Source organism: Ochotona princeps, chromosome 17 (assembly GCF_030435755.1).
Source record: "Ochotona princeps isolate mOchPri1 chromosome 17, mOchPri1.hap1, whole genome shotgun sequence".
Lineage (NCBI taxonomy): Eukaryota > Metazoa > Chordata > Mammalia > Lagomorpha > Ochotonidae > Ochotona > Ochotona princeps.
Genome location: NC_080848.1, coordinates 693,710 through 711,667, shown reverse-complemented (window position 1 = coordinate 711,667; position 17,958 = coordinate 693,710). Strand labels below are relative to the sequence as shown.

The following is a 17,958-nucleotide window of genomic DNA, read 5'->3' as shown; positions in this document are numbered from 1 at the left end:
GCCAGGGACGCCAGGACCAAGAGGAGACGGTGGCCATCAGGTCTCAGGGCAGCTCAGGGAGCAGAGGGGGGCTGCAGCCTGGGCGGCCACCGAGACAGCCCTGGGCACCAGCCACCCTCCTTGCCCAAGCCATGAGGTGGGTCTGCAGTGGCCCCGTGCCTAGCGCCATGAGGGCTGGGCCGGCCTCTCCTGCAGGTCGTTAAGGCAAAGAGGCGCACAGGTGCCACAGCACGCACACGGGGGCCCAGGCCCAGTGGAGCCAGCCTGGCCCTGCACCGGCTGTGCCCCTTTGGCAGCCAGCAGCTGCCTTGCTGGGCCAGGGCAGCGAGGGAGCGAGCGTGGGAGCACGTGTCGGGTCTGAGCAGTGCCCCCAGAGCTGGTGCCTGCCGCCTGCCCTGGGGCTCGGTGTCCTGGGGCTCGGTCCGCATCTCAGGCACTGAGGTTACTTCAGAGCGGAGCCGGCTGTGCCCTGCGAGTTGTCACCTCCTCAGGGCTGCACTGCAGGGACGCAGCACACACCAGGCTCACGCCCCGCCAGCTTTAGCCTAAAAAAATAAATAGAAGTCTTCTGGGCAGGAATTGTGGAAACTGTTATTACAACCGACATGTCGTTCATGCTGCCTGGTTCCGGGAGTGGCAGCGCGTCAGCCAGCCTGGCCGCAGACGAGCCCAGGGATCTGACCGGAAAGGCAGGGTGGGACAGGGAGCAAGAGCATCAAGGGGTTGGGTGAAGAAAGCGGGGGAGGGGGCAGCAGCCCTCTGGGTGCCCGTTCCAGGTGGCGGTGCAGAGGCCTGGCTCTCAGGCCAGCTGCGAGGTGTCTGCAGGTCATGTTCAGCCGCAACCCCAGTGGGCACTGCCTCCGGGAAGAGCTGTGCTGAGCTTTGGGGACCCCAGGGCAGTGTGCCCTACCACGCTCCCGTGGGGCTCGCCCTAGGCCCTGGGGAGGCTGCACATCTCGCAGTGGCCGGTGCCCGGGGGGTTCATGAAGGTGCAGTGCTGGCAGGCCCACATGGCTGCTGAGGTGGCGCGCGCCGAGCCCCCGACGGCGCCATACTCCTGCAGGCCTGGAAGCTGCACACCGACCGTGCCTGCAGGGGACAAGAGGCACATGGTGGTCACTTGTATGTGAGCAGAACCCACAGCCTTGAGCTCACTGCGAGGACTCCACGCACAGCATGGAGCTGTGTGGCTCCAGCACCAACTCTGCCACAGTGATGTGGCACGGCTGCGTCTGGTACAGAGCCATGTGATGTGAGCCATTCCCTCAGGTTTGCAGCCAGAGCCGCAGGGACCAGCCCTGGGTCTGGCTCTCCAGACACGTGGCAGAACCACAGTGTGGGGGCACAGCCCTTTCCTGCCACCCTGAGAGCTCGAAGAAGGCTCTACAAGGACCATCCTTTGCTGGGGCCACGCCAAGCGCCCACAGTGCCCACAGCACATGCAGCCAGGCACTCACTGCACAGTTGCTCGATGGTGGCCCACTGCTCTGACTTCTTCCACGTCTGAGCCAGCTCCTCATTCCTGGTTCTCACGGCCTCCAGCAGCAAGCTGATGCTGTCCTGCAACAAGCCACAGGGTTGGGCCCGGTGTGCTAGCCTAGTGGCTGAAGTCGTCGCCTTGCATGTACCAGGATCCCATATGGATGCTGGTTCACGTCCTGACTACTCCACTTCCCATCCAGCTCCCTGCTTGTGGCCTGGGAAAGACAGTCAAGGATAGCGCAAAGCCTTGGGACCCTGCACCCACATGGGAGACCCGGAAGAAGTTCTTGGCTCCTAGCTTCAGATCAGCTCAGCTCTGGCCCTTGTGGCCACTTGGCGAGTGAACCAGTGGGTGGAAGATCTTTTTCTCCTTCTCTCTGTGTATCTGACTTTCCAATAAAAATAAATAAACTTTATCACCTTGGAGTCCCCAAGGGTACAGAGGGTCACAGCTCCTCGGCGAAGGAAGGGAGATGACCCTCCCCAGGGAGCTGCGAGCCAGCGTCCCAGCCCCATCTGTCTACATACAGAGCCGGGTGAAGCATCACAGCACAGACCCACCTGCAGGGGCATGACGTCATTGGTGACCAGAAAGAGTAGCAGGTGGAAGTCAGAGATGGTGTCCAGGAACACGGACGAGGTGTTCTGGGACAGGTAGGTGGCCAGACTGTGGAAGTCCTGGGGAGAGGGCCGGGAGTCAGAAGTGGGGAGACTACAGGAGCAGGGCCAAGCCTCCGTGGAGAGACACGACCAGCCCGCCCAACAGTGACACAGCACACGTCAAGTGTGACCAGCCAAACCCTGGAGCCCTGGAGGTGAGCCCACCCATGGCCCGGGCAAGGGGGAGCCTCCCGCCCTCCCCTCCCCCTTGGACAAAACCTCAGGGCAGATGTCCCTCAGCTGCACCCGCTGCAGGGGGACGGCAGCACGGAGCACAGCACCCACACTGGCTTGGGCTGTGTGCTCAGTATCGCCCGAGCCCACGGCTGTCCACAGCGGACAGATCGTCAACCCCTCCCGACTGAGGACTCGCGCTGCCCCGGCCTGTCCGCCAGCAGCCACGGAGATGCCCCTGGAGACTGGCCAGGGAAGGGGTGAGGCTGGGCTTGATCCCGAGAACGGCTCAGGCCGTCTCGGAACACAGGACTCTGTAGACATGAGATCCACCCAGCCACGCTCCAGTGTCTCCAAAGACAAGTGGCCTACCTGCGTCTCACCCAGGACATCCCGGTTTTCAATTGGAAAAGGATTTTGTGAAATAGAAAAAGTGTACACTGGATCCTTGGGGAAAGTTGTTGTGATCTGCCAGAAAAACACAAAGCTGTGAGCAGCGCCCGAGGAGAGGGCCTGGCACCCCAAGAAGAGGGCCTGATGCCCCAGTGAGCAGCGCCCGAGGAGAGGGCCTGGCACCCCAAGAAGAGGGCCTGATGCCCCAGTGAGCAGCGCCCCGAGGAGAAGGCCTGGCACCCCAAGAAGAGGGCCTGATGCCCCAGTGAGGAGCGCCCCGAGGAGGCCCCGCCATGCACACCACAGGCCTCACAGGGAGCACCAGAGTCCCTGTAGTGGTTCCCTTTGGACAGGGTGAGCCCCCATCAGAGTCAGGAAACCACGGAGGGAAGGCTGAGTGGTGTCCCAGGCTGTCAATGGGTCCAGGAGCAGGTGAGAGCCCATGGGACCCAGAGGTGTGTGCAGCCTCCCCAGGGCCGTGGGTGTCCACGGTAGGGCAGTCATAGAGTACAGCCATTGTCCTGCCCTTGGCTTGGACACGCCTCCGAGTTTCAATCTGATGTGACCAACAGAAGCCGGGAAGGGGCAAGGAGCAGGGATTAGGCACGACTCCTCCTAGCAGCCCCTTACCCCCCAGCCTCCCTGGTGGGTACCTGCAGCGGTGGCCCAGCCTTTTCAGCTTTGGGGCCAGGCTGGTCCCTGTGGGGCACCCGTGCCAGAGCAGCAACAGGCACTGAGCTGTGCCCAGTGTCCACGGCACCTGGAGGCGGGGGTCACCCTCAGCCTGGGCAGAGGGAGGAGACGTGGGGGCGACCACCAAGAGCAGTCACACACATGGTACTCAGGATCGCTGGTCTCCCTCAGCCTGGGCAGAGGGAGGAGACGTGGGGGCGACCACTAAGAGCAGTCACACGCATGGTACTCAGGATCGCTGGTCTCCTGTCCTGGGAGGGCATGGGAGCAAGACAGCCCAGAAACCTCCTCACAAGGTGGACAGGCATTTTCTGCTGGGTGAGGGACAAGCATTTTCTGCTGGCTGACGTCCTGATGGGGGCAGGCACAGGCTGACAAGGCCCAGGCAAGAACCCAACTTCTTGAGGGAATGGAGTGCCATGGGGCAGCTGGCAGGAGAGCCCCAGGGCAACTGGCTCAAAGTCCTGCTGCCCCGCTTAGCACAGGGCCTGTCCATCTACCTTCCTCCTGGTACTCCCAGGAGGTCCACCATGGAGGCTTTACAGCCCAGTCTGTGGGATGGTCTCTGAGGCCATCGGCTGAACGCAGCCTTGGTGGTCTGGGCACACGGACTTGCTGCTCCAGATGTGGGGGTGAAGGATGGTGTCTCCTTGCTGGCATCACAGGCCTGGCCCGTGTGCAAACAAGCCAAGGAGACGTGGTACCCCAGCCCCTCATGACAGCTCTTCCAGGCAGAGTGGCCCTGGCTGCTGCTGCCTACGTAGGGGGTTTCACGCTCCCAGGATGGATGGGGATGGACAGGAGCCCAGAGGCTCCCCACAGGAAGCCACACCAGCCGTCACTGAGAAACCCCAAGTCCCAGTGTCCGTGGCGTGGAATGCCCACATGACCAGGAACCTGCTGAGGGGCGCAGGCAGAGCCGGGGTGCTGGTCTTTGCCAGGAACATGAACTCCCGGTGTGTGTGCAAGACAGTTAACCCCAAAACGAGCAGGGACCCCCTGAGTGAGTCTCAGGGAGCGCAGGCACTCACGTCAATGATCAGGTATTCCACGGGCAGTGGGCGGGCCAGCTGGGTGATCTCGTTGCCAAACTTGTCGATGTCCTGAAACGATCAAAGGCAAATGGTGGTGGGTGAAGGTGGCCTCTCACCCCCCACGACTTCTGCAGAAACATCTGGAGAACAGAGAAAGGATGCAACTTGCAGGACGACCCATCACTTCCCCGGGGCTTCCTCCCACGGCCACAGCCAGAGCCTGAGAGGCTGGGCGGGCTGCACCCAGTTCCCCTGCCCCACACGCACTCGCACGAGTCGCTGGCAGGCTGCTGCTTCGGTGAAGGGGGACAGCAAGGGCAGAGCCCGCCCGTCCTGCGGCTGCAACAACCGGAGCGCGGGCAGGACAGAGCCAGAAGCCTTACTCGTGGGCGCAGGGGCCCGGGCACTAGGGCCGCCTCTGCTCCTTCCTCAGCACCGACAGGGAGCAGCTGTGGGATGCCAGGGACCACACACACACACACACACACCACCTGCCGCAGTCTGCACACGAGATGCCCAGGTTAGCGTGCACACACACACACACACCACCTGCCACCGTCTGCACACGAGATGCCCAGGTTAGCGTGCGTGCACACACACACACACACACACACACACACACACACACCACCTGCCGTCTGCACACGAGATGCCCAGGTTAGCGTGCACACACACACACACACACACACCACCTGCCACCGTCTGCACACGAGATGCCCAGGTTAGCGTGCACACACACACACACACACACACACCACCTGCCACCGTCTGCACACGAGATGCCCAGGTTAGCGTGCACACACACACACACCACCTGCCACCGTCTGCACACAAGATGCCCAGGTTAGCGTTCACACACACACACACACACACACCACCTGCCACCTGCCGTCTGCACACGAGATGCCCAGGTTAGCGTGCACACACACACACACACACACACACACACACCACCTGCCGCCATCTGCACACGAGACGCCCAGGTTAGCGTGCACACACACACACACCACCTGCCGCCATCTGTACAAGTCAAAGCCTGTTCTGCTGTCAGAAGATGAAACACAGTTTAATTACAGGGGTAAGCGGCCAGCATGTGTTCATTAATCACAACGTGACAACTAGATCTGATTTATGTCAAACACGTTGAGCACAGACACAGCACTGGGATCCTGTACACAGGGACAGGAACTTCGCCCAGAAGACTGCATGCAGGGGCCGCATTTCCCCCAACACTGAATCGTTCACCCACAGCATGCAGTCCCCAAGCCTGCAGACCACCACTGACTGCTAACCGCATCCCCGAGGGGGCACGGGGCAGGCCCAGAGCAGCCCTATCCATGGGTGGCCAGAGACAGCCTGGGCAGTCACCCCCGAGCCCAGCAGGTGCCCATAGGCCTTGCTCATGGCCTCTCCTGTGGATGCCCACAGTGCTGCCCTGATGGCTTGCCCTCGAGCATGCCTCGTCCCCACTGCTACAGGTGCACAGCCCTGAGCTGGCCTGACCGACCCAGCTGCAGCCTGCGCGGCTCACACCCAGCAACCTGGCCTTCACCTCCAAGCTTGCTAAGCTGGGCACAGCCCCTGCTCACGCCACGTCTACACAGGGTCTTCCCCTTCAACTGGCCGCTGTTCCTGTCTGCAAGTTTAACTGAAACAAAGGGGTCGCCCCCTCCCTTCCCTACTGGGGACACAGGCAGTCTCCCTTCACACTGAAGGCGGCTGCTTCTGGGAGTGCCAGCAGAGCTCACAGGGCGAGGCGTCTTCATGCTGTATCCGCAGATACCAGGATGTCAGACACCGTGTCTTGGTGCCTCGCTACCCACTCCCCACTACCGCCCGTGGCAGCAGAGATGCTGCGGCCTTGACATCAAAGAGAAGCCTGGGACCAATGTCTTTAGCTCAGGCATACAGGCTTTGTGCCAGGACACAGCGAGGTTGGCCGACGGGCTAGCACCACCCTGCTGCAGCGAAGTTCAAAGCCCCGCAGGACGTCTCAGCACTCAGCAGCCAGCAGCCAGGCGCCCAGAGCCCATCAGGTGGGGGAGCCGGGCCGACAGGCGCCCACAGAGCCTGCCAGGTGAGGGAGCCCAGCAGACAGGCATCCAGGGCTCCTGTCAGGTGGGGGAGCCCAGCAGACGGGCGTCCACAAAGCCCCTGTCAGGCTGGTCTCAGATGCCTAATGTGAGCCATGAGTGTGCCATCCCCAGGGCCACAGAGCAGCACCTGCTCAAGATCAGCAGATGTGAGGCCCTGGGGAATGGGACCTACACCCCAAGCTCAGGTCATGTCTGGTCAGCCCACGGCCGGCGTGGAAAGCCAGGGGCCCCAGCACGGGCCCTGCCACGGGTCACACACACCAGGCACCCCCACTGCCTCCAGGGCAGCGGAGCACACAAGAGCTGTGCTGGACATTTCAGGGAACACAACTGCTCCCCCACAACAGGTTAGATGAGGCTATGGTTGGAGAGAGGCCCTGCTGCCAGCGCCCGGCTCAGGTGCTTCAAGCACCACAGAAGCAAACAAGTGCGACAGAAAGTGCCTGCTCAAAGACTCAGAGGAGCCGTCCTATGGCGGAGCAAGTCAGGCCACAGCCGGCGACACGGGCAGTCGCGCCACTTCCTGTCCAACTCTCTGTGGATGACCTGGGAGAGCAGTGGAGGCCGCCCCGAGCACGGGCTTCAGCCTGGCCCAGTCACAGTCACTGGAACAGTGTGGGCAACACGTGCTCATCCAGGCCCAAGCTGAACCCCACATCTCCAGTACTTTGCAAAAGCCCCTCAGTGACCATGTAACATGGTGGGGACAGGGGGTCCTTGGTGGCTCTTTGCTACGGCACAGGATGAGCAGCACCTCTGACAGCACGACCCCCGGCCTGGCTGCCCAGGGCGAGGGCCTCCACACAACACGTGACAACACGCAACAGCTCGCGGGGAGCACGACTCCAGTGGGGTGCAGCCAGTCAGGACGGGAAATCACTTACAGGACAGGCAAGGGAGCCAGTGACAGCGAAACAAGTCACACAGAAAATAAGGGAGTTTATTGGAAAGGCAGATTTACAGAAAGGAGGACAGACAGAAAGAAAGATCTATCCACTGCTCCACTCCCCAAGTGGCCACAAGAGCTGGAGCTGAGCCAATCCAAAGCCGGAGCTTCCTCTGGGTCTCCCACGCAGGTGCAGGGTCCCAATGCATTGGGCCGTCCTCCACTGCTTTCCCAGGCCACAGGCAGGGAACTGGATTGGAACCCGGCACAAGCAAGGAGAGGATTTAGCTGCTGAACCACAACGCCAGGCCCAGAGGAGAAAGTTTAAGTCTAAGAAAATCACACTAAGGCCCAGCGAGGTGGCCTAGCGGCCAGGATCCCATACAGGCACCGGTTCTAATCCCGGTGGCCCCACTTCCCATCCAGCTTCCTGCCTGTGGCCTGGGAAAGCAGTCGAGGATGGCCCAAAGCCTTGGGACACTGCACCTGTGTGGGAGATTCAGATGAGGCTTTGGGCTCCTGGCTTCGGATCAGCACAGCACCAGCCGTTGTAGCTGCTTGGGAAGTGAATCAGTGGATGGAAGATCTTCCTGTCTCTTCTCCTCTCTATATATCTAACTTTGCAATAAAAGAAAAAGAAAATTACACTAACATATGGAATAAAATAACCTGATAAAGAATATTAAAAGAAAAAAAGATGGGCCCAGCGGCGTGGCCTAGTGGCTAAAGTCTCGCCTTGAACGCCCCGGGATCCCATATGAGCACCAGTTCTAATCCCGGCAGCTCCACTTCCCATCCAGCTCCCTGCTTGTGGCCTGGGAAAGCAGTCAAAGACCCTGCACCCACGTGGGAGACCCGGAAGAGGTTCCAGGTTCCCAGCTTTGGATCGGCGCAGCACCGGCCGTTGCGCTCACTTGGGGAGTGAATCATCGGACGGAAGATCTTCCTCTCTGTCTCTCCTCCTCTCTGTATATCAGACTTTGTAAAAATAAAATAAATCTTTAAAAAAAAAAAAAAGAAAGAAAAGAAAAAAAGAAAAACCAGGCCCTGGCACAATAGCCTAGCGGCTAAATCCTTGCCTTGAATTCACTGGGATCCCATATGGACACCAGTTTGCGTCTCAGCTGTCCCACTTCCCATCCAGCTCCCTGCTTGTGGCCTGGGAAAGCAGTCGAGGACGGCCCAGAGCCTTGGGACCCTGCACCCACGTGGGAGACCCAGGAGAAACTCCTGGCTTCAGATTATCTCAGCTCTGCTACTACGGCCATTTGGGGACTGAACTAGTAGATGGAAGATCTTTCTTTCCATCTCTCCTCTCTGTAAATCTGACTTTCCAATTAGCAAACAAAGCCCAACTGTGTCAGCACAGCGGTGTATCAGGCCAGTTCTCCTGCGAGTGCTGGAATCCACACGGGCGCAAGGTCAGATTCCAACTGCTCCACATCGGATCGCCTCCTTGCTGACGGCCTTGGAAAGCAGCTAAGGGTGGCCCAAGTGCTTTGATGCCTGCACCCACTTGGGAGACAGAAGAAGCTCCTGGCTCCCTGCTTCGCACTGGCCATCTGGGGAGTGAAGCAGTGGCTGGAACGTTCCGTGTCTCTCCTCCTCGCTGCAGACCTGTCAAGCGTGCGGCTCCCGCCCTGCTCCCTACAGCTCTGGCCTGGACCAGCGTGGGAGGCGTGGGGGGCGAGTGAGTCAACGAGTAAGTCAGTACATCTTCAGGAAAAAAAAGTCCTTTTGTGCTGCAGGGTCGGCCCCGCGGCTCAGGTGCTCGTGGCAGCCCCGAGGACGCCCGGTCCCCTCGGTGCCCTTCCAGATTCAGCAGGCCAGGCCTGGGCCCTGCCATCCAGCGGGGACCTGGATGGAGCTCCCGGCTGCTGTGGCCAGGTGGGGCAGAAGCCGGGACCCAGACTGTCACAGGGGTGCTAACCTGTTGCACCACCATGCCAACCCCTCATTCCACCCGAGAAAATGACCCAGAAATGACAGGTGCTAAGATGAGTACAGGCAAACATCCCAGCAGTGCTGCCTTCAAAAGGCCAGAGGGGCTCACAGAGAGACCTGAGCTCAGCCGATGAGCTGCTGCAGAGGACAGAAACTACGCTAGACGGCACGGGGCGGAGCCTCCGCCCGGGGCCAGGGCAGCTCCGACTGCCCCTACGCCCCAGCCCCCCAGCTCCCGGGACCAGGGCAGCTCCGACTCCCCCTACGTCCCTAGCCCCCCAGCTCCCGGGACCAGGGCAGCTCCGACTCCCCTTACGTCCCCAGCCCCCGCCGTTGCTGCCGGGAAGGCAGCGGAGGACAGTGCTGGGGAGCCTGCACCCATGGAGAGACCTGGATGGACTCCTGGCCTGGCCCAGTCCCAGCTGCTACAGGTATTTGAAAGGTGCACCAGTGGATGCAAGATCTTTAGCTTTCCCTTTCAAGTAACTAAATCTTAAAAATAATTAATAAAATAAAAGAGGGGAAACAAAAGTGAAAGAGAACACTAAGTAGAGACAGACAGCGGACTCCAAGCAGTCAGACACGTCTATGACCCACATCCCTGTGGGAGGCGAGGGCCAGCTGATGTGAGACACTGAAGGGCTGCAGCTGGCCGTGTGACAGGGTGGTCCCTGGCCGTGGTCTCCAGCCCACCCCCCGACCCCGCAGAGCAAGGTGCCCCTGCTGGTGACAGCCCGGGTGCCTGCAGGCCGCGCTTTACCTTATAAAACACGTCAGGCACGTACTGCTCGCTGCTGGACTCCTTGGCGTAGCCGAGCTCAGGGGCATCCTTGCAGGGCAGCAGGCACTCATCGCGTACCAGTGCCATGCACTGGTTGGACACCTGGTAGCCTTCGAAGTGGACCTGGTTGTCAGGGCCACCTGCAAGAGAGAACCTGCGTGGGGAAAGCCCGGCCACCAGTGCCACTGCCCATTCTTCTTCACTTCCCTCAAGAGCGTGCAGGCCAGCTGGCACCCATGGCCTGGACATCAGCAGGCCCCGCTGCGCACACACCCCGTGCTGGCTCCACGGCCTGGACGCCCAGCTCCCTCAGCACTCAGCTTCTTGATTCTAGAACAGCAGGTATTAGCAGCACCAGCTGAGCTGGGCAAGGACAGGTCCAGGCCAGCATGCAGCCTGCCCAAACGGCTCCTCAGGCGCAGCATCACCCGGCCGACCTCCACACAAACACCCCCGGCAGGTAGGCGCTTGGTGCGGTGGGTGCAGAGCCCCAGGGCAGCGCACTCCCTGCTGCAGCGCTCCCTGCCAAGGCACGCCCTGGGAGGCAGGCTGCAGGGGAGCGCTCCCTTGGGTCTCGTGGCGCAGCGCATCCTGCTGCTGACGGTAGCCTGGCCCAGCTGTGCCTAACGGCGGCATCTGGGGAGCGATGTAGTCAATGGGAAGTCTCTGTCTCTTCACCAACACTCTTTCAAATAAGGAAATATGTTTCAAAATGTTTTAAAAATCCTCACTATTTCTGCTTCAGGTTCTCTGAGAAAACCTGAACCATGTCCTGCCTGGAGACAGAATTCAATGCTGTTGTCGCAGCAGCTGCCGGAGTCCAGACCCAACGAGCAAGCAGCCAAGACGCAGGACGGAGCTGGGGGACACCCCAGGGCCTCCGGCTGCCTCCTCTCTGGCTGGGACACTGGAGGACGGTGTGGTTAACTCACTGCTTCTGCAACAGCAGAGGAATGGAGTGGAGTGTGTGTGAGCACGAGTGTGTGCTTGTGTCAGTGTGACTGTGTCTGTATGAGTGTGTGTATGCGTGCCTCTGTGTGACTGTGTGTCTGTATGTGTGTGCCTCTGTGTGACTGTGTGTGCTGTATGAGTGTGTGTCTGTATGAGTATGTGTATGCGTGCCTGTGTGCCTGTGTGCCTGTATGAGTGTGTGCCTCTGTGTGACTGTGTGCGCCTGTATGAGTGTGTGCCTGTGTGTGCCTGTGTGACTGTGTGCCTGTATGAGTGTGTGCCTGTATGTGTGTGCCTGTGTGACTGTGTGCGCCTGTATGAGTGTGTGCCTGTATGTGTGTGCCTGTGTGCCTGTATGAGTGTGTGCCTGTATGTGTGTGCCTGTGTGACTGTGTGCCTGTATGAGTGTGTGCCTGTATGAGTGTGTGCCTCTGTGTGACTGTGTGCGCCTGTATGTGTGTGCCTGTGTGACTGTGTGTGCCTGTATGTGTGTGCCTGTGTGCCTGTATGAGTGTGTGCCTGTATGTGTGTGTGTATGCGTGCCTCTGTGTGACTGTGTGTCTGTATGTGTGTGCCTCTGTGTGACTGTGTGTGCTGTATGAGTGTGTGTCTGTATGAGTATGTGTATGCGTGCCTGTGTGCCTGTATGAGTGTGTGCCTCTGTGTGACTGTGTGCGCCTGTATGAGTGTGTGCCTGTATGTGTGTGCCTGTGTGACTGTGTGCCTGTATGAGTGTGTGCCTGTATGTGTGTGCCTGTGTGACTGTGTGCGCCTGTATGAGTGTGTGCCTGTATGTGTGTGCCTGTGTGCCTGTATGAGTGTGTGCCTGTATGTGTGTGCCTGTGTGACTGTGTGCCTGTATGAGTGTGTGCCTGTATGAGTGTGTGCCTCTGTGTGACTGTGTGCGCCTGTATGTGTGTGCCTGTGTGACTGTGTGTGCCTGTATGTGTGTGCCTGTGTGCCTGTATGTGTGTGTGTATGCGTGCCTGTGTGTGCCTGTATGTGTGTGCCTCTGTGTGACTGTGTGTGCCTGTATGTGTGTGCCTGTGTGCCTGTATGAGTGTGTGCCTGTATGTGTGTGCCTGTGTGCCTGTATGAGTGTGTGCCTGTATGTGTGTGTGTATGCGTGCCTGTGTGTGCCTGTATGTGTGTGCCTCTGTGTGACTGTGTGTGCCTGTATGTGTGTGCCTGTGTGCCTGTATGAGTGTGCCTGTGTGCCTGTATGAGTGTGTGCCTGTATGTGTGTGCCTCTGTGTGACTGTGCGTGCGCGTGTGCCTGTGAGTGTGAACACGCTTCCACTCTGTCCCTGCAGATGTACACTTGTTTCCAGATTACCAGTGAAGTCCTTACAGAAGGAAAACTTTGTCTCCAAACTCTTACAAAGCTGCAGGCTTACAGAATGTGAGCTGACATGGTCTCCAAGGACCAGTTCGCACAGATGATGGGAAACTCCCCCTCCCTTCCTCTCTCCTTTCTCCTTTTTAAAGATTTGTTTATCTACTGAAAACACAGTTACAGAGAGAGAAGGTGACGCTGAAAGAGCCGCATTTGCTGGTTCACTCCCCAGATGGCCAGGTCAAAGCCGGGAGCTTCTGCAGGCCTCCCACGTGTGCAGAGTGGAGCCACCTTCCACTGCTCGTCCGGGAGCATCAGCACTGGGCCTAAGCAGGGAGCCGCACTGGAAATGGAGCAGCCAGGACACGACCCACAGCCGTACGGGAAGCTGACACTGCAGGCGGCAGCTCTACCTGCTACACCACAGCAACAGCCCTGGGAACTCTCGTTTCTAAACAGAGCAGGCCTGCTGGATATCTCACCTGGGTGGGACCCAGATGGGGCCAGGCACCTTACCTTGGAAGTCCCCAGGGGTCCCAGCGGTGTCAAAAGTATCCTGACACACCTTGGGCCTCTGCCCACACATCGGATGCGTCGGCACAGCCCATGATGCCTGAAGCTCGAGCACAAGGCCACACACCACGGCCCCCCTCCCCCACAGGGCTCTCCAGCTCCGGCAGCACTCCGCTGGCCGCGAGGACTTCGGCCATGCCTCCTGAGCTCACAGGAGTGCTGTGGGGCACTGAGTTCCCTGGCCACAGGACTGCTGTCTCAGCCTGCACTTCCTGTCCCCGAGGGGACCTGAACCGGAATGAGCAAGAGCAGCCCTCCATGCAAGGAGAGGGAGGTGAGCCTCCAATGATCTGCAGGCAGGGCAACAAAGCCCTGAGCATGCAGCCTGTCCCACAGCTCCACACTAACACAGCTTGTCCCACACTCCACACTAAGTGACACAGCCTCTCCCAAACTCCACACTAAGTTTCAGAGGCAAAATTCCCTGGATATCTACACAACTATATGCCAAAGTAAGACATTACGTCGGAATCTTCCCAATTCCCCTATCCGGAGCTGGTGTGGAAGCTTGGGATAAGCCACTACCTGTAACTGGCAGCCCGGAGCTCTCAGCTCCAAGGGGAGGTGCCTGGGAGGGCCGCCGGGGACCACCCAGCACTTGGGAGTCCAGCCACCCATGTCGGAGACATCGAGTCTGGCTGGCTCTGGCCTAGCCCAGCCCTGGCTGTTGGGGTTAAGCAGCTAAAGCCCTCACCTTGAGTGTGCCCGGGATCCCATATGGGTAGCAGTTCTAATCCCGGCAGCCCCACTTCCCATCCAGCTCCCTGCTTGTGGCCTGGGAAAGCAGTCGAGGACGGCCCAAAGCCTTGGGACGCTGCACCCACGTGGGAGACCTGGAGGAAGTTCCTGGATCCTGGCTAGTATCAGCTCAGCTTAGGGAACTAATTATCGGACGAAAGATCTTGCTGTCTCTCCTCTCTATATATCTGACTTGGCAATAAAAAATAAATTAAAAGTTGAGAAAAAAAAAAAAAGAGGAGCCAGAATAATGGCTCAACAGGCTAATCCACTCCCTTGAGCTGCTAGCATCCCATATGGCGCTGGTTCAAGTCCCAGCTGTCCCGCTTCCCATCCAGCTCCCTGCCTGTGGCCTGGGAAAGCAGTTGAGGACGGCCCAATGCATTGGGACACTGCACCCGTGTGAGAGACCCAAAAGAGGCTCTTGGCTCCTGGCTTCAGATCAGCCAAGCTCTAGCTATTGTGGCCACGGGAGTGAACCAGTGGATGGAAAATCTCCTTCTCTCTTTAAATCTGTCTTCCCAATAAAACAAAAAGTATTCCCAGGCCATCAGCAGGGAGCTGGATGGGTGAAGCGGCATCCATACGGGATCCTGGTGCTTGCAGGCAGAGGATTAGCCAGGTGAGCCCCAGAGCTGCTGTTTCAGGAGGACATTAGTAGACAGGAAAAAAACTGTTCTGCCTTGCTCATGAACTTAAAATAAACACCTGTGCGAACAAAAGCCCTGAGAAGGCAGCACCCGTGCCGGAGCCAGGCCTGTACCTGTAGCCACCGCGGTCACAAACTTGGATCCAAAGTGCCCATCGGGGGAGAGGCGGCACATGTTGGGGTGCTTGTTCTGAAAGTCGCCCGCAGTGATGCACTCCTCCGAACTCAGGAAGTAGGTGTCCTGTGTGCGAGAAGCGGCCTGTCAGCAGCCCGATGGGCGGAGCAGAGCAGCAGCGGCCGCCTCCCGGCCCGCTCACCTTGTTGCGACTGTAACGGACCGTGCCCTTGCGGGTGTCTTCCGAGACGAGGTCTGTGAATATCCAGCCAACCTGAACAGGAGGAACGGCTCTCAGCATCTCCCGCTTCCGCCAAGGGCTCACGCAGTGTGCTCCGTCACCCTCCTTCCAGGCAGCTCACACGCCAGCCCATGGCTGCCACTGCCAGGGAGGCCGGGGAGCCAGGGGAGCCCCGACAGGCGCTAACCACGTCCAGGGCAGAGGAGACCCCAAGGGATTTCAGGCCACATGAGGACCACAAACAGCCCCCTCTCTGGGGTACCCCGAAGGCCCTGGCCCAGCTCTCCCCACACAGCCTGCAGCGTGCTCTGCGACGCTGACTCAGGAGCCGGCCCTGGCCCGGCAGCCCAGGGAGGAGCTGCACCAGGGGCTGCACCACGCCTGCCCTCCGCCCTTCCCATGCCGGCCACCGGCACACCACCGGCAGAGCAACACTCAGCTCCTCAACCGGACAACTATTTTTTTGCTCAGGAAAATGTTCTCATGTCCCTGTAACTCAGAGAAGCATAAAAGCTGCTGGTGCCCAATAAACACGACAGGGTTTCAAATCCCATGGCGCCTGTGCCAGCACGCGGCCGGGGTGAGGGGCGTCGCAGTACCTTCCTCAGGCCGAGTTTGGCAGCAATTTCATCCACCACTTCTGCTTTGGGGTCTTCGAGAAGCTCCAGGCTGTTCTGTGTGCCAATCTGTCAGGAAGGACAGGGAGAAGGCTAAGAAGAAGGGCGTCCCCCACTCTTGTTCCCACAAGACCAGCCTGCTCCGCCACACCTTCCTAAACTGCTTTCACGCAGCTGGTCTGCCTGGAAGCTCACTCCAGAACCCAGTGAGAGAACCCAGCGAGCCACTCCTGGGGGGAGAATGTCCAGCAGGCAGGGGCACACACCCCCCAGCAAACAAACCCCCAAAAGCTGGTACCGGTGGGGGGTGCTGTGACGCAGCAGAGTAGCCACAACCTAGGATGCCCCTCGCCAGGTTCCCCTCCAGGCCACAGCTACATTCTTCCCAGTCGGCACTGGGCAGGTACTGGCACCTGGGCACCTGTGTATGTGCGGGCGGCCCCGGTGGAGTCAATGGCTGTGCTGTGAACCAACCACAGCTACCGAAGGCATACAGGGAATAAACCTGCACATAAAACATGGCTCGCTCTCATTCTGTCAGTCTGCCTTTCTCATCAATAACAAATCAAAATAAAATATCTTAAAAAGTAAAATTAAGCCATTAACCTGTCTGCCAAGAGGCACAGCACCAGGCTGAGGGCAGCGACCAGGCACCAGCCACACTGGCTCACCTGCAGCGTAACCAATCACAGAAAATGAACCTCCTGGAGTGCAGAGCGCTGGCCAAAATTTCACCTTCAGTTAAATGGAGCTCATAGGTCATTAGTAAGTATCTTTTTAAACAAAAATCTGGCCAGAGAAGTAGGGGAGTGAAGGTCCCCCCGACTAAGATTACTACCTGGGCTTCTAGAACAGAAAAGCAGCAGGTGGCCCAAGCACCTGGGCCTCGCACCCATGTGAAAGACCCACACGAAACTGCCGGCTCCTGGCTTCAGCCTGGCCCAGCCTCGCGTGCTGTGCTGGGCACCTGAGAAACGAGCCAGCGGACGTTCCCTCGCTTCCAGATAGATCAGGTCAACACTGCCTCCACTCCAGGGAGCGGTGGAGGGGTGAGGGGCGCAGGGAAGCCCCTTCCTTGTGGTCTAACTCGACCTGGGTGAATTCCTTCCCAACATTCACACAGCACAGCCACCTGCCGACTTCCCACCAGGACCCAGCCGTGAATCCGGCCACGGAGCCACCACTGGAGGGCGTCCCACGCAGCCAACCCCCCTAGCCAACTCGGCGTTCAGCTCAGTGTGTTCACTGCTTCTGAAGGACAGTCCACAAAATGAAACATGCGAATATTTTACAGTTCTAAAACAAAAACACAAATGCACATATTTCAAAAGTCCATGGAAAATCAAAAGCTAAGTTCACTTTGGCATGTCACACTTCTAGATCTATGCCTTTTTTCTGATACATATTTTCCATGCACTTTTGAAGACCCTGTCCATGTCCACCAGCCCTGGCCCTGACGTATGGGACCGTCCACAGGGGCCACTCAGAGAGGAGCTACCATGGATCTGGCTGGCCACCACCTGGGCCTCCAACCCTCCCAACCACTCCCATCCCGGGGCTGCTTCCAGTCACTCCGGCAGCAGCTCGGCTCTGACGAGGTGCCCGAGAGGTTCCACGAGGCTCCAGCCAGGGCCTCCCTGCCCAAGACAGCTGCTGCGGTGCAGGGACAGGAAACAGAATTACAAGGGCTGAAGCAACTGCGTGACAGGACAGGACAGCAATGACCCCAGACACAGGTGGCGGACCAGCCAGGACTCGGCAGGGACTCCTGCCTAAGAGTGCGCCGCGCCCAGGCCCACCTGCGGGGGCTCGTAGATGGCGGCCACCTCGGCCCGGATGCCCAGGGGGATGTCCTTGTGCTCCGTGTACCGGCCATACAGGTACCCAAAATGCTGGTTCCCAGTCTTCCTCCAGAAGTCCAGGAAGCGGTCGGCCACGGTGTGATTCTCGAACATGATGTTGTCAACGTGCCTGTACTTCTGTGGAGCCAAGGTGGGGGCTGAGGGAAAAGCTGCCAGCCAGCGGATGAACCAACCCTAGAATGCAGCCCAAGGCAGACCCAGCCCGGGCTTCGAGCTGCTTCGCAGTCTCCAGCGGCAGGGGTGGCGGGCAGCAGGGTTCCACACACTCCCTGAGCAGGTGCGTGGCCCAGCCCACATGCTGCCTCCACGTGACCACAGCGAGTCCCAGCTCTTGGCTCACACACCCGGCGAACAGCCCACTGGCTGGCCTTTGCTACACCCGAGGAAGGCCCCCGGGCTCCAGGCCCTGGTGAGGCCTGGCCTACCACTGGGTGCTACAGACACGAGGGCCAGGCAGCACCTGGAGATGTCCTGCTTTCTCTGCCTTGAGTAAATACGTACAACTCTTAAAACACTAACCTCACTATGATGTCATGTGCAGGTCTAATAACCAGGTAGTTTTCTATCTTTTTGAAAAAAGCATTTCTTGGGCCCAGTGGCGTGGCCTAGCAGCTAAAGTCCTCGCCTTGAAAGCCTCGGGATCCCATATGGGCGCCGGTTCTAATCCCGGCAGCTCCACTTCCCATCCAGCTCCCTGCTTGTGGCCTGGGAAAGCAGTTGAGGACGGCCCAAG

At 59.1% G+C, this 17,958-nt stretch overlaps 1 protein-coding gene across 3 annotated transcripts in view; it reads right to left on the bottom strand.

Moving 5' to 3' along the window:
- Positions 1-765: 765 nt before the first annotated feature.
- NPLOC4 (NPL4 homolog, ubiquitin recognition factor) overlaps positions 766-17,958 on the bottom strand; it is a 30,759-nt gene continuing 13,566 nt past the window's right edge. For 2 of the 3 annotated variants that reach the window (XM_058676103.1, XM_058676105.1), the window contains exons 8-17: positions 17,163-17,342; positions 15,346-15,432; positions 14,708-14,779; positions 14,505-14,631; positions 10,123-10,283; positions 4,434-4,505; positions 2,689-2,784; positions 2,044-2,160; positions 1,458-1,560; positions 766-1,089 (exon numbers count right to left, since the gene is read on the bottom strand). In XM_058676103.1, the coding sequence (XP_058532086.1) occupies positions 932-1,089; positions 1,458-1,560; positions 2,044-2,160; positions 2,689-2,784; positions 4,434-4,505; positions 10,123-10,283; positions 14,505-14,631; positions 14,708-14,779; positions 15,346-15,432; positions 17,163-17,342 (1,173 nt within the window). In that variant the 3' untranslated portion in view covers positions 766-931. The remainder of the gene's footprint in view (positions 1,090-1,457; positions 1,561-2,043; positions 2,161-2,688; positions 2,785-4,433; positions 4,506-10,122; positions 10,284-14,504; positions 14,632-14,707; positions 14,780-15,345; positions 15,433-17,162; positions 17,343-17,958) is intronic. The other variant, XM_058676104.1, reaches the window with a different exon arrangement.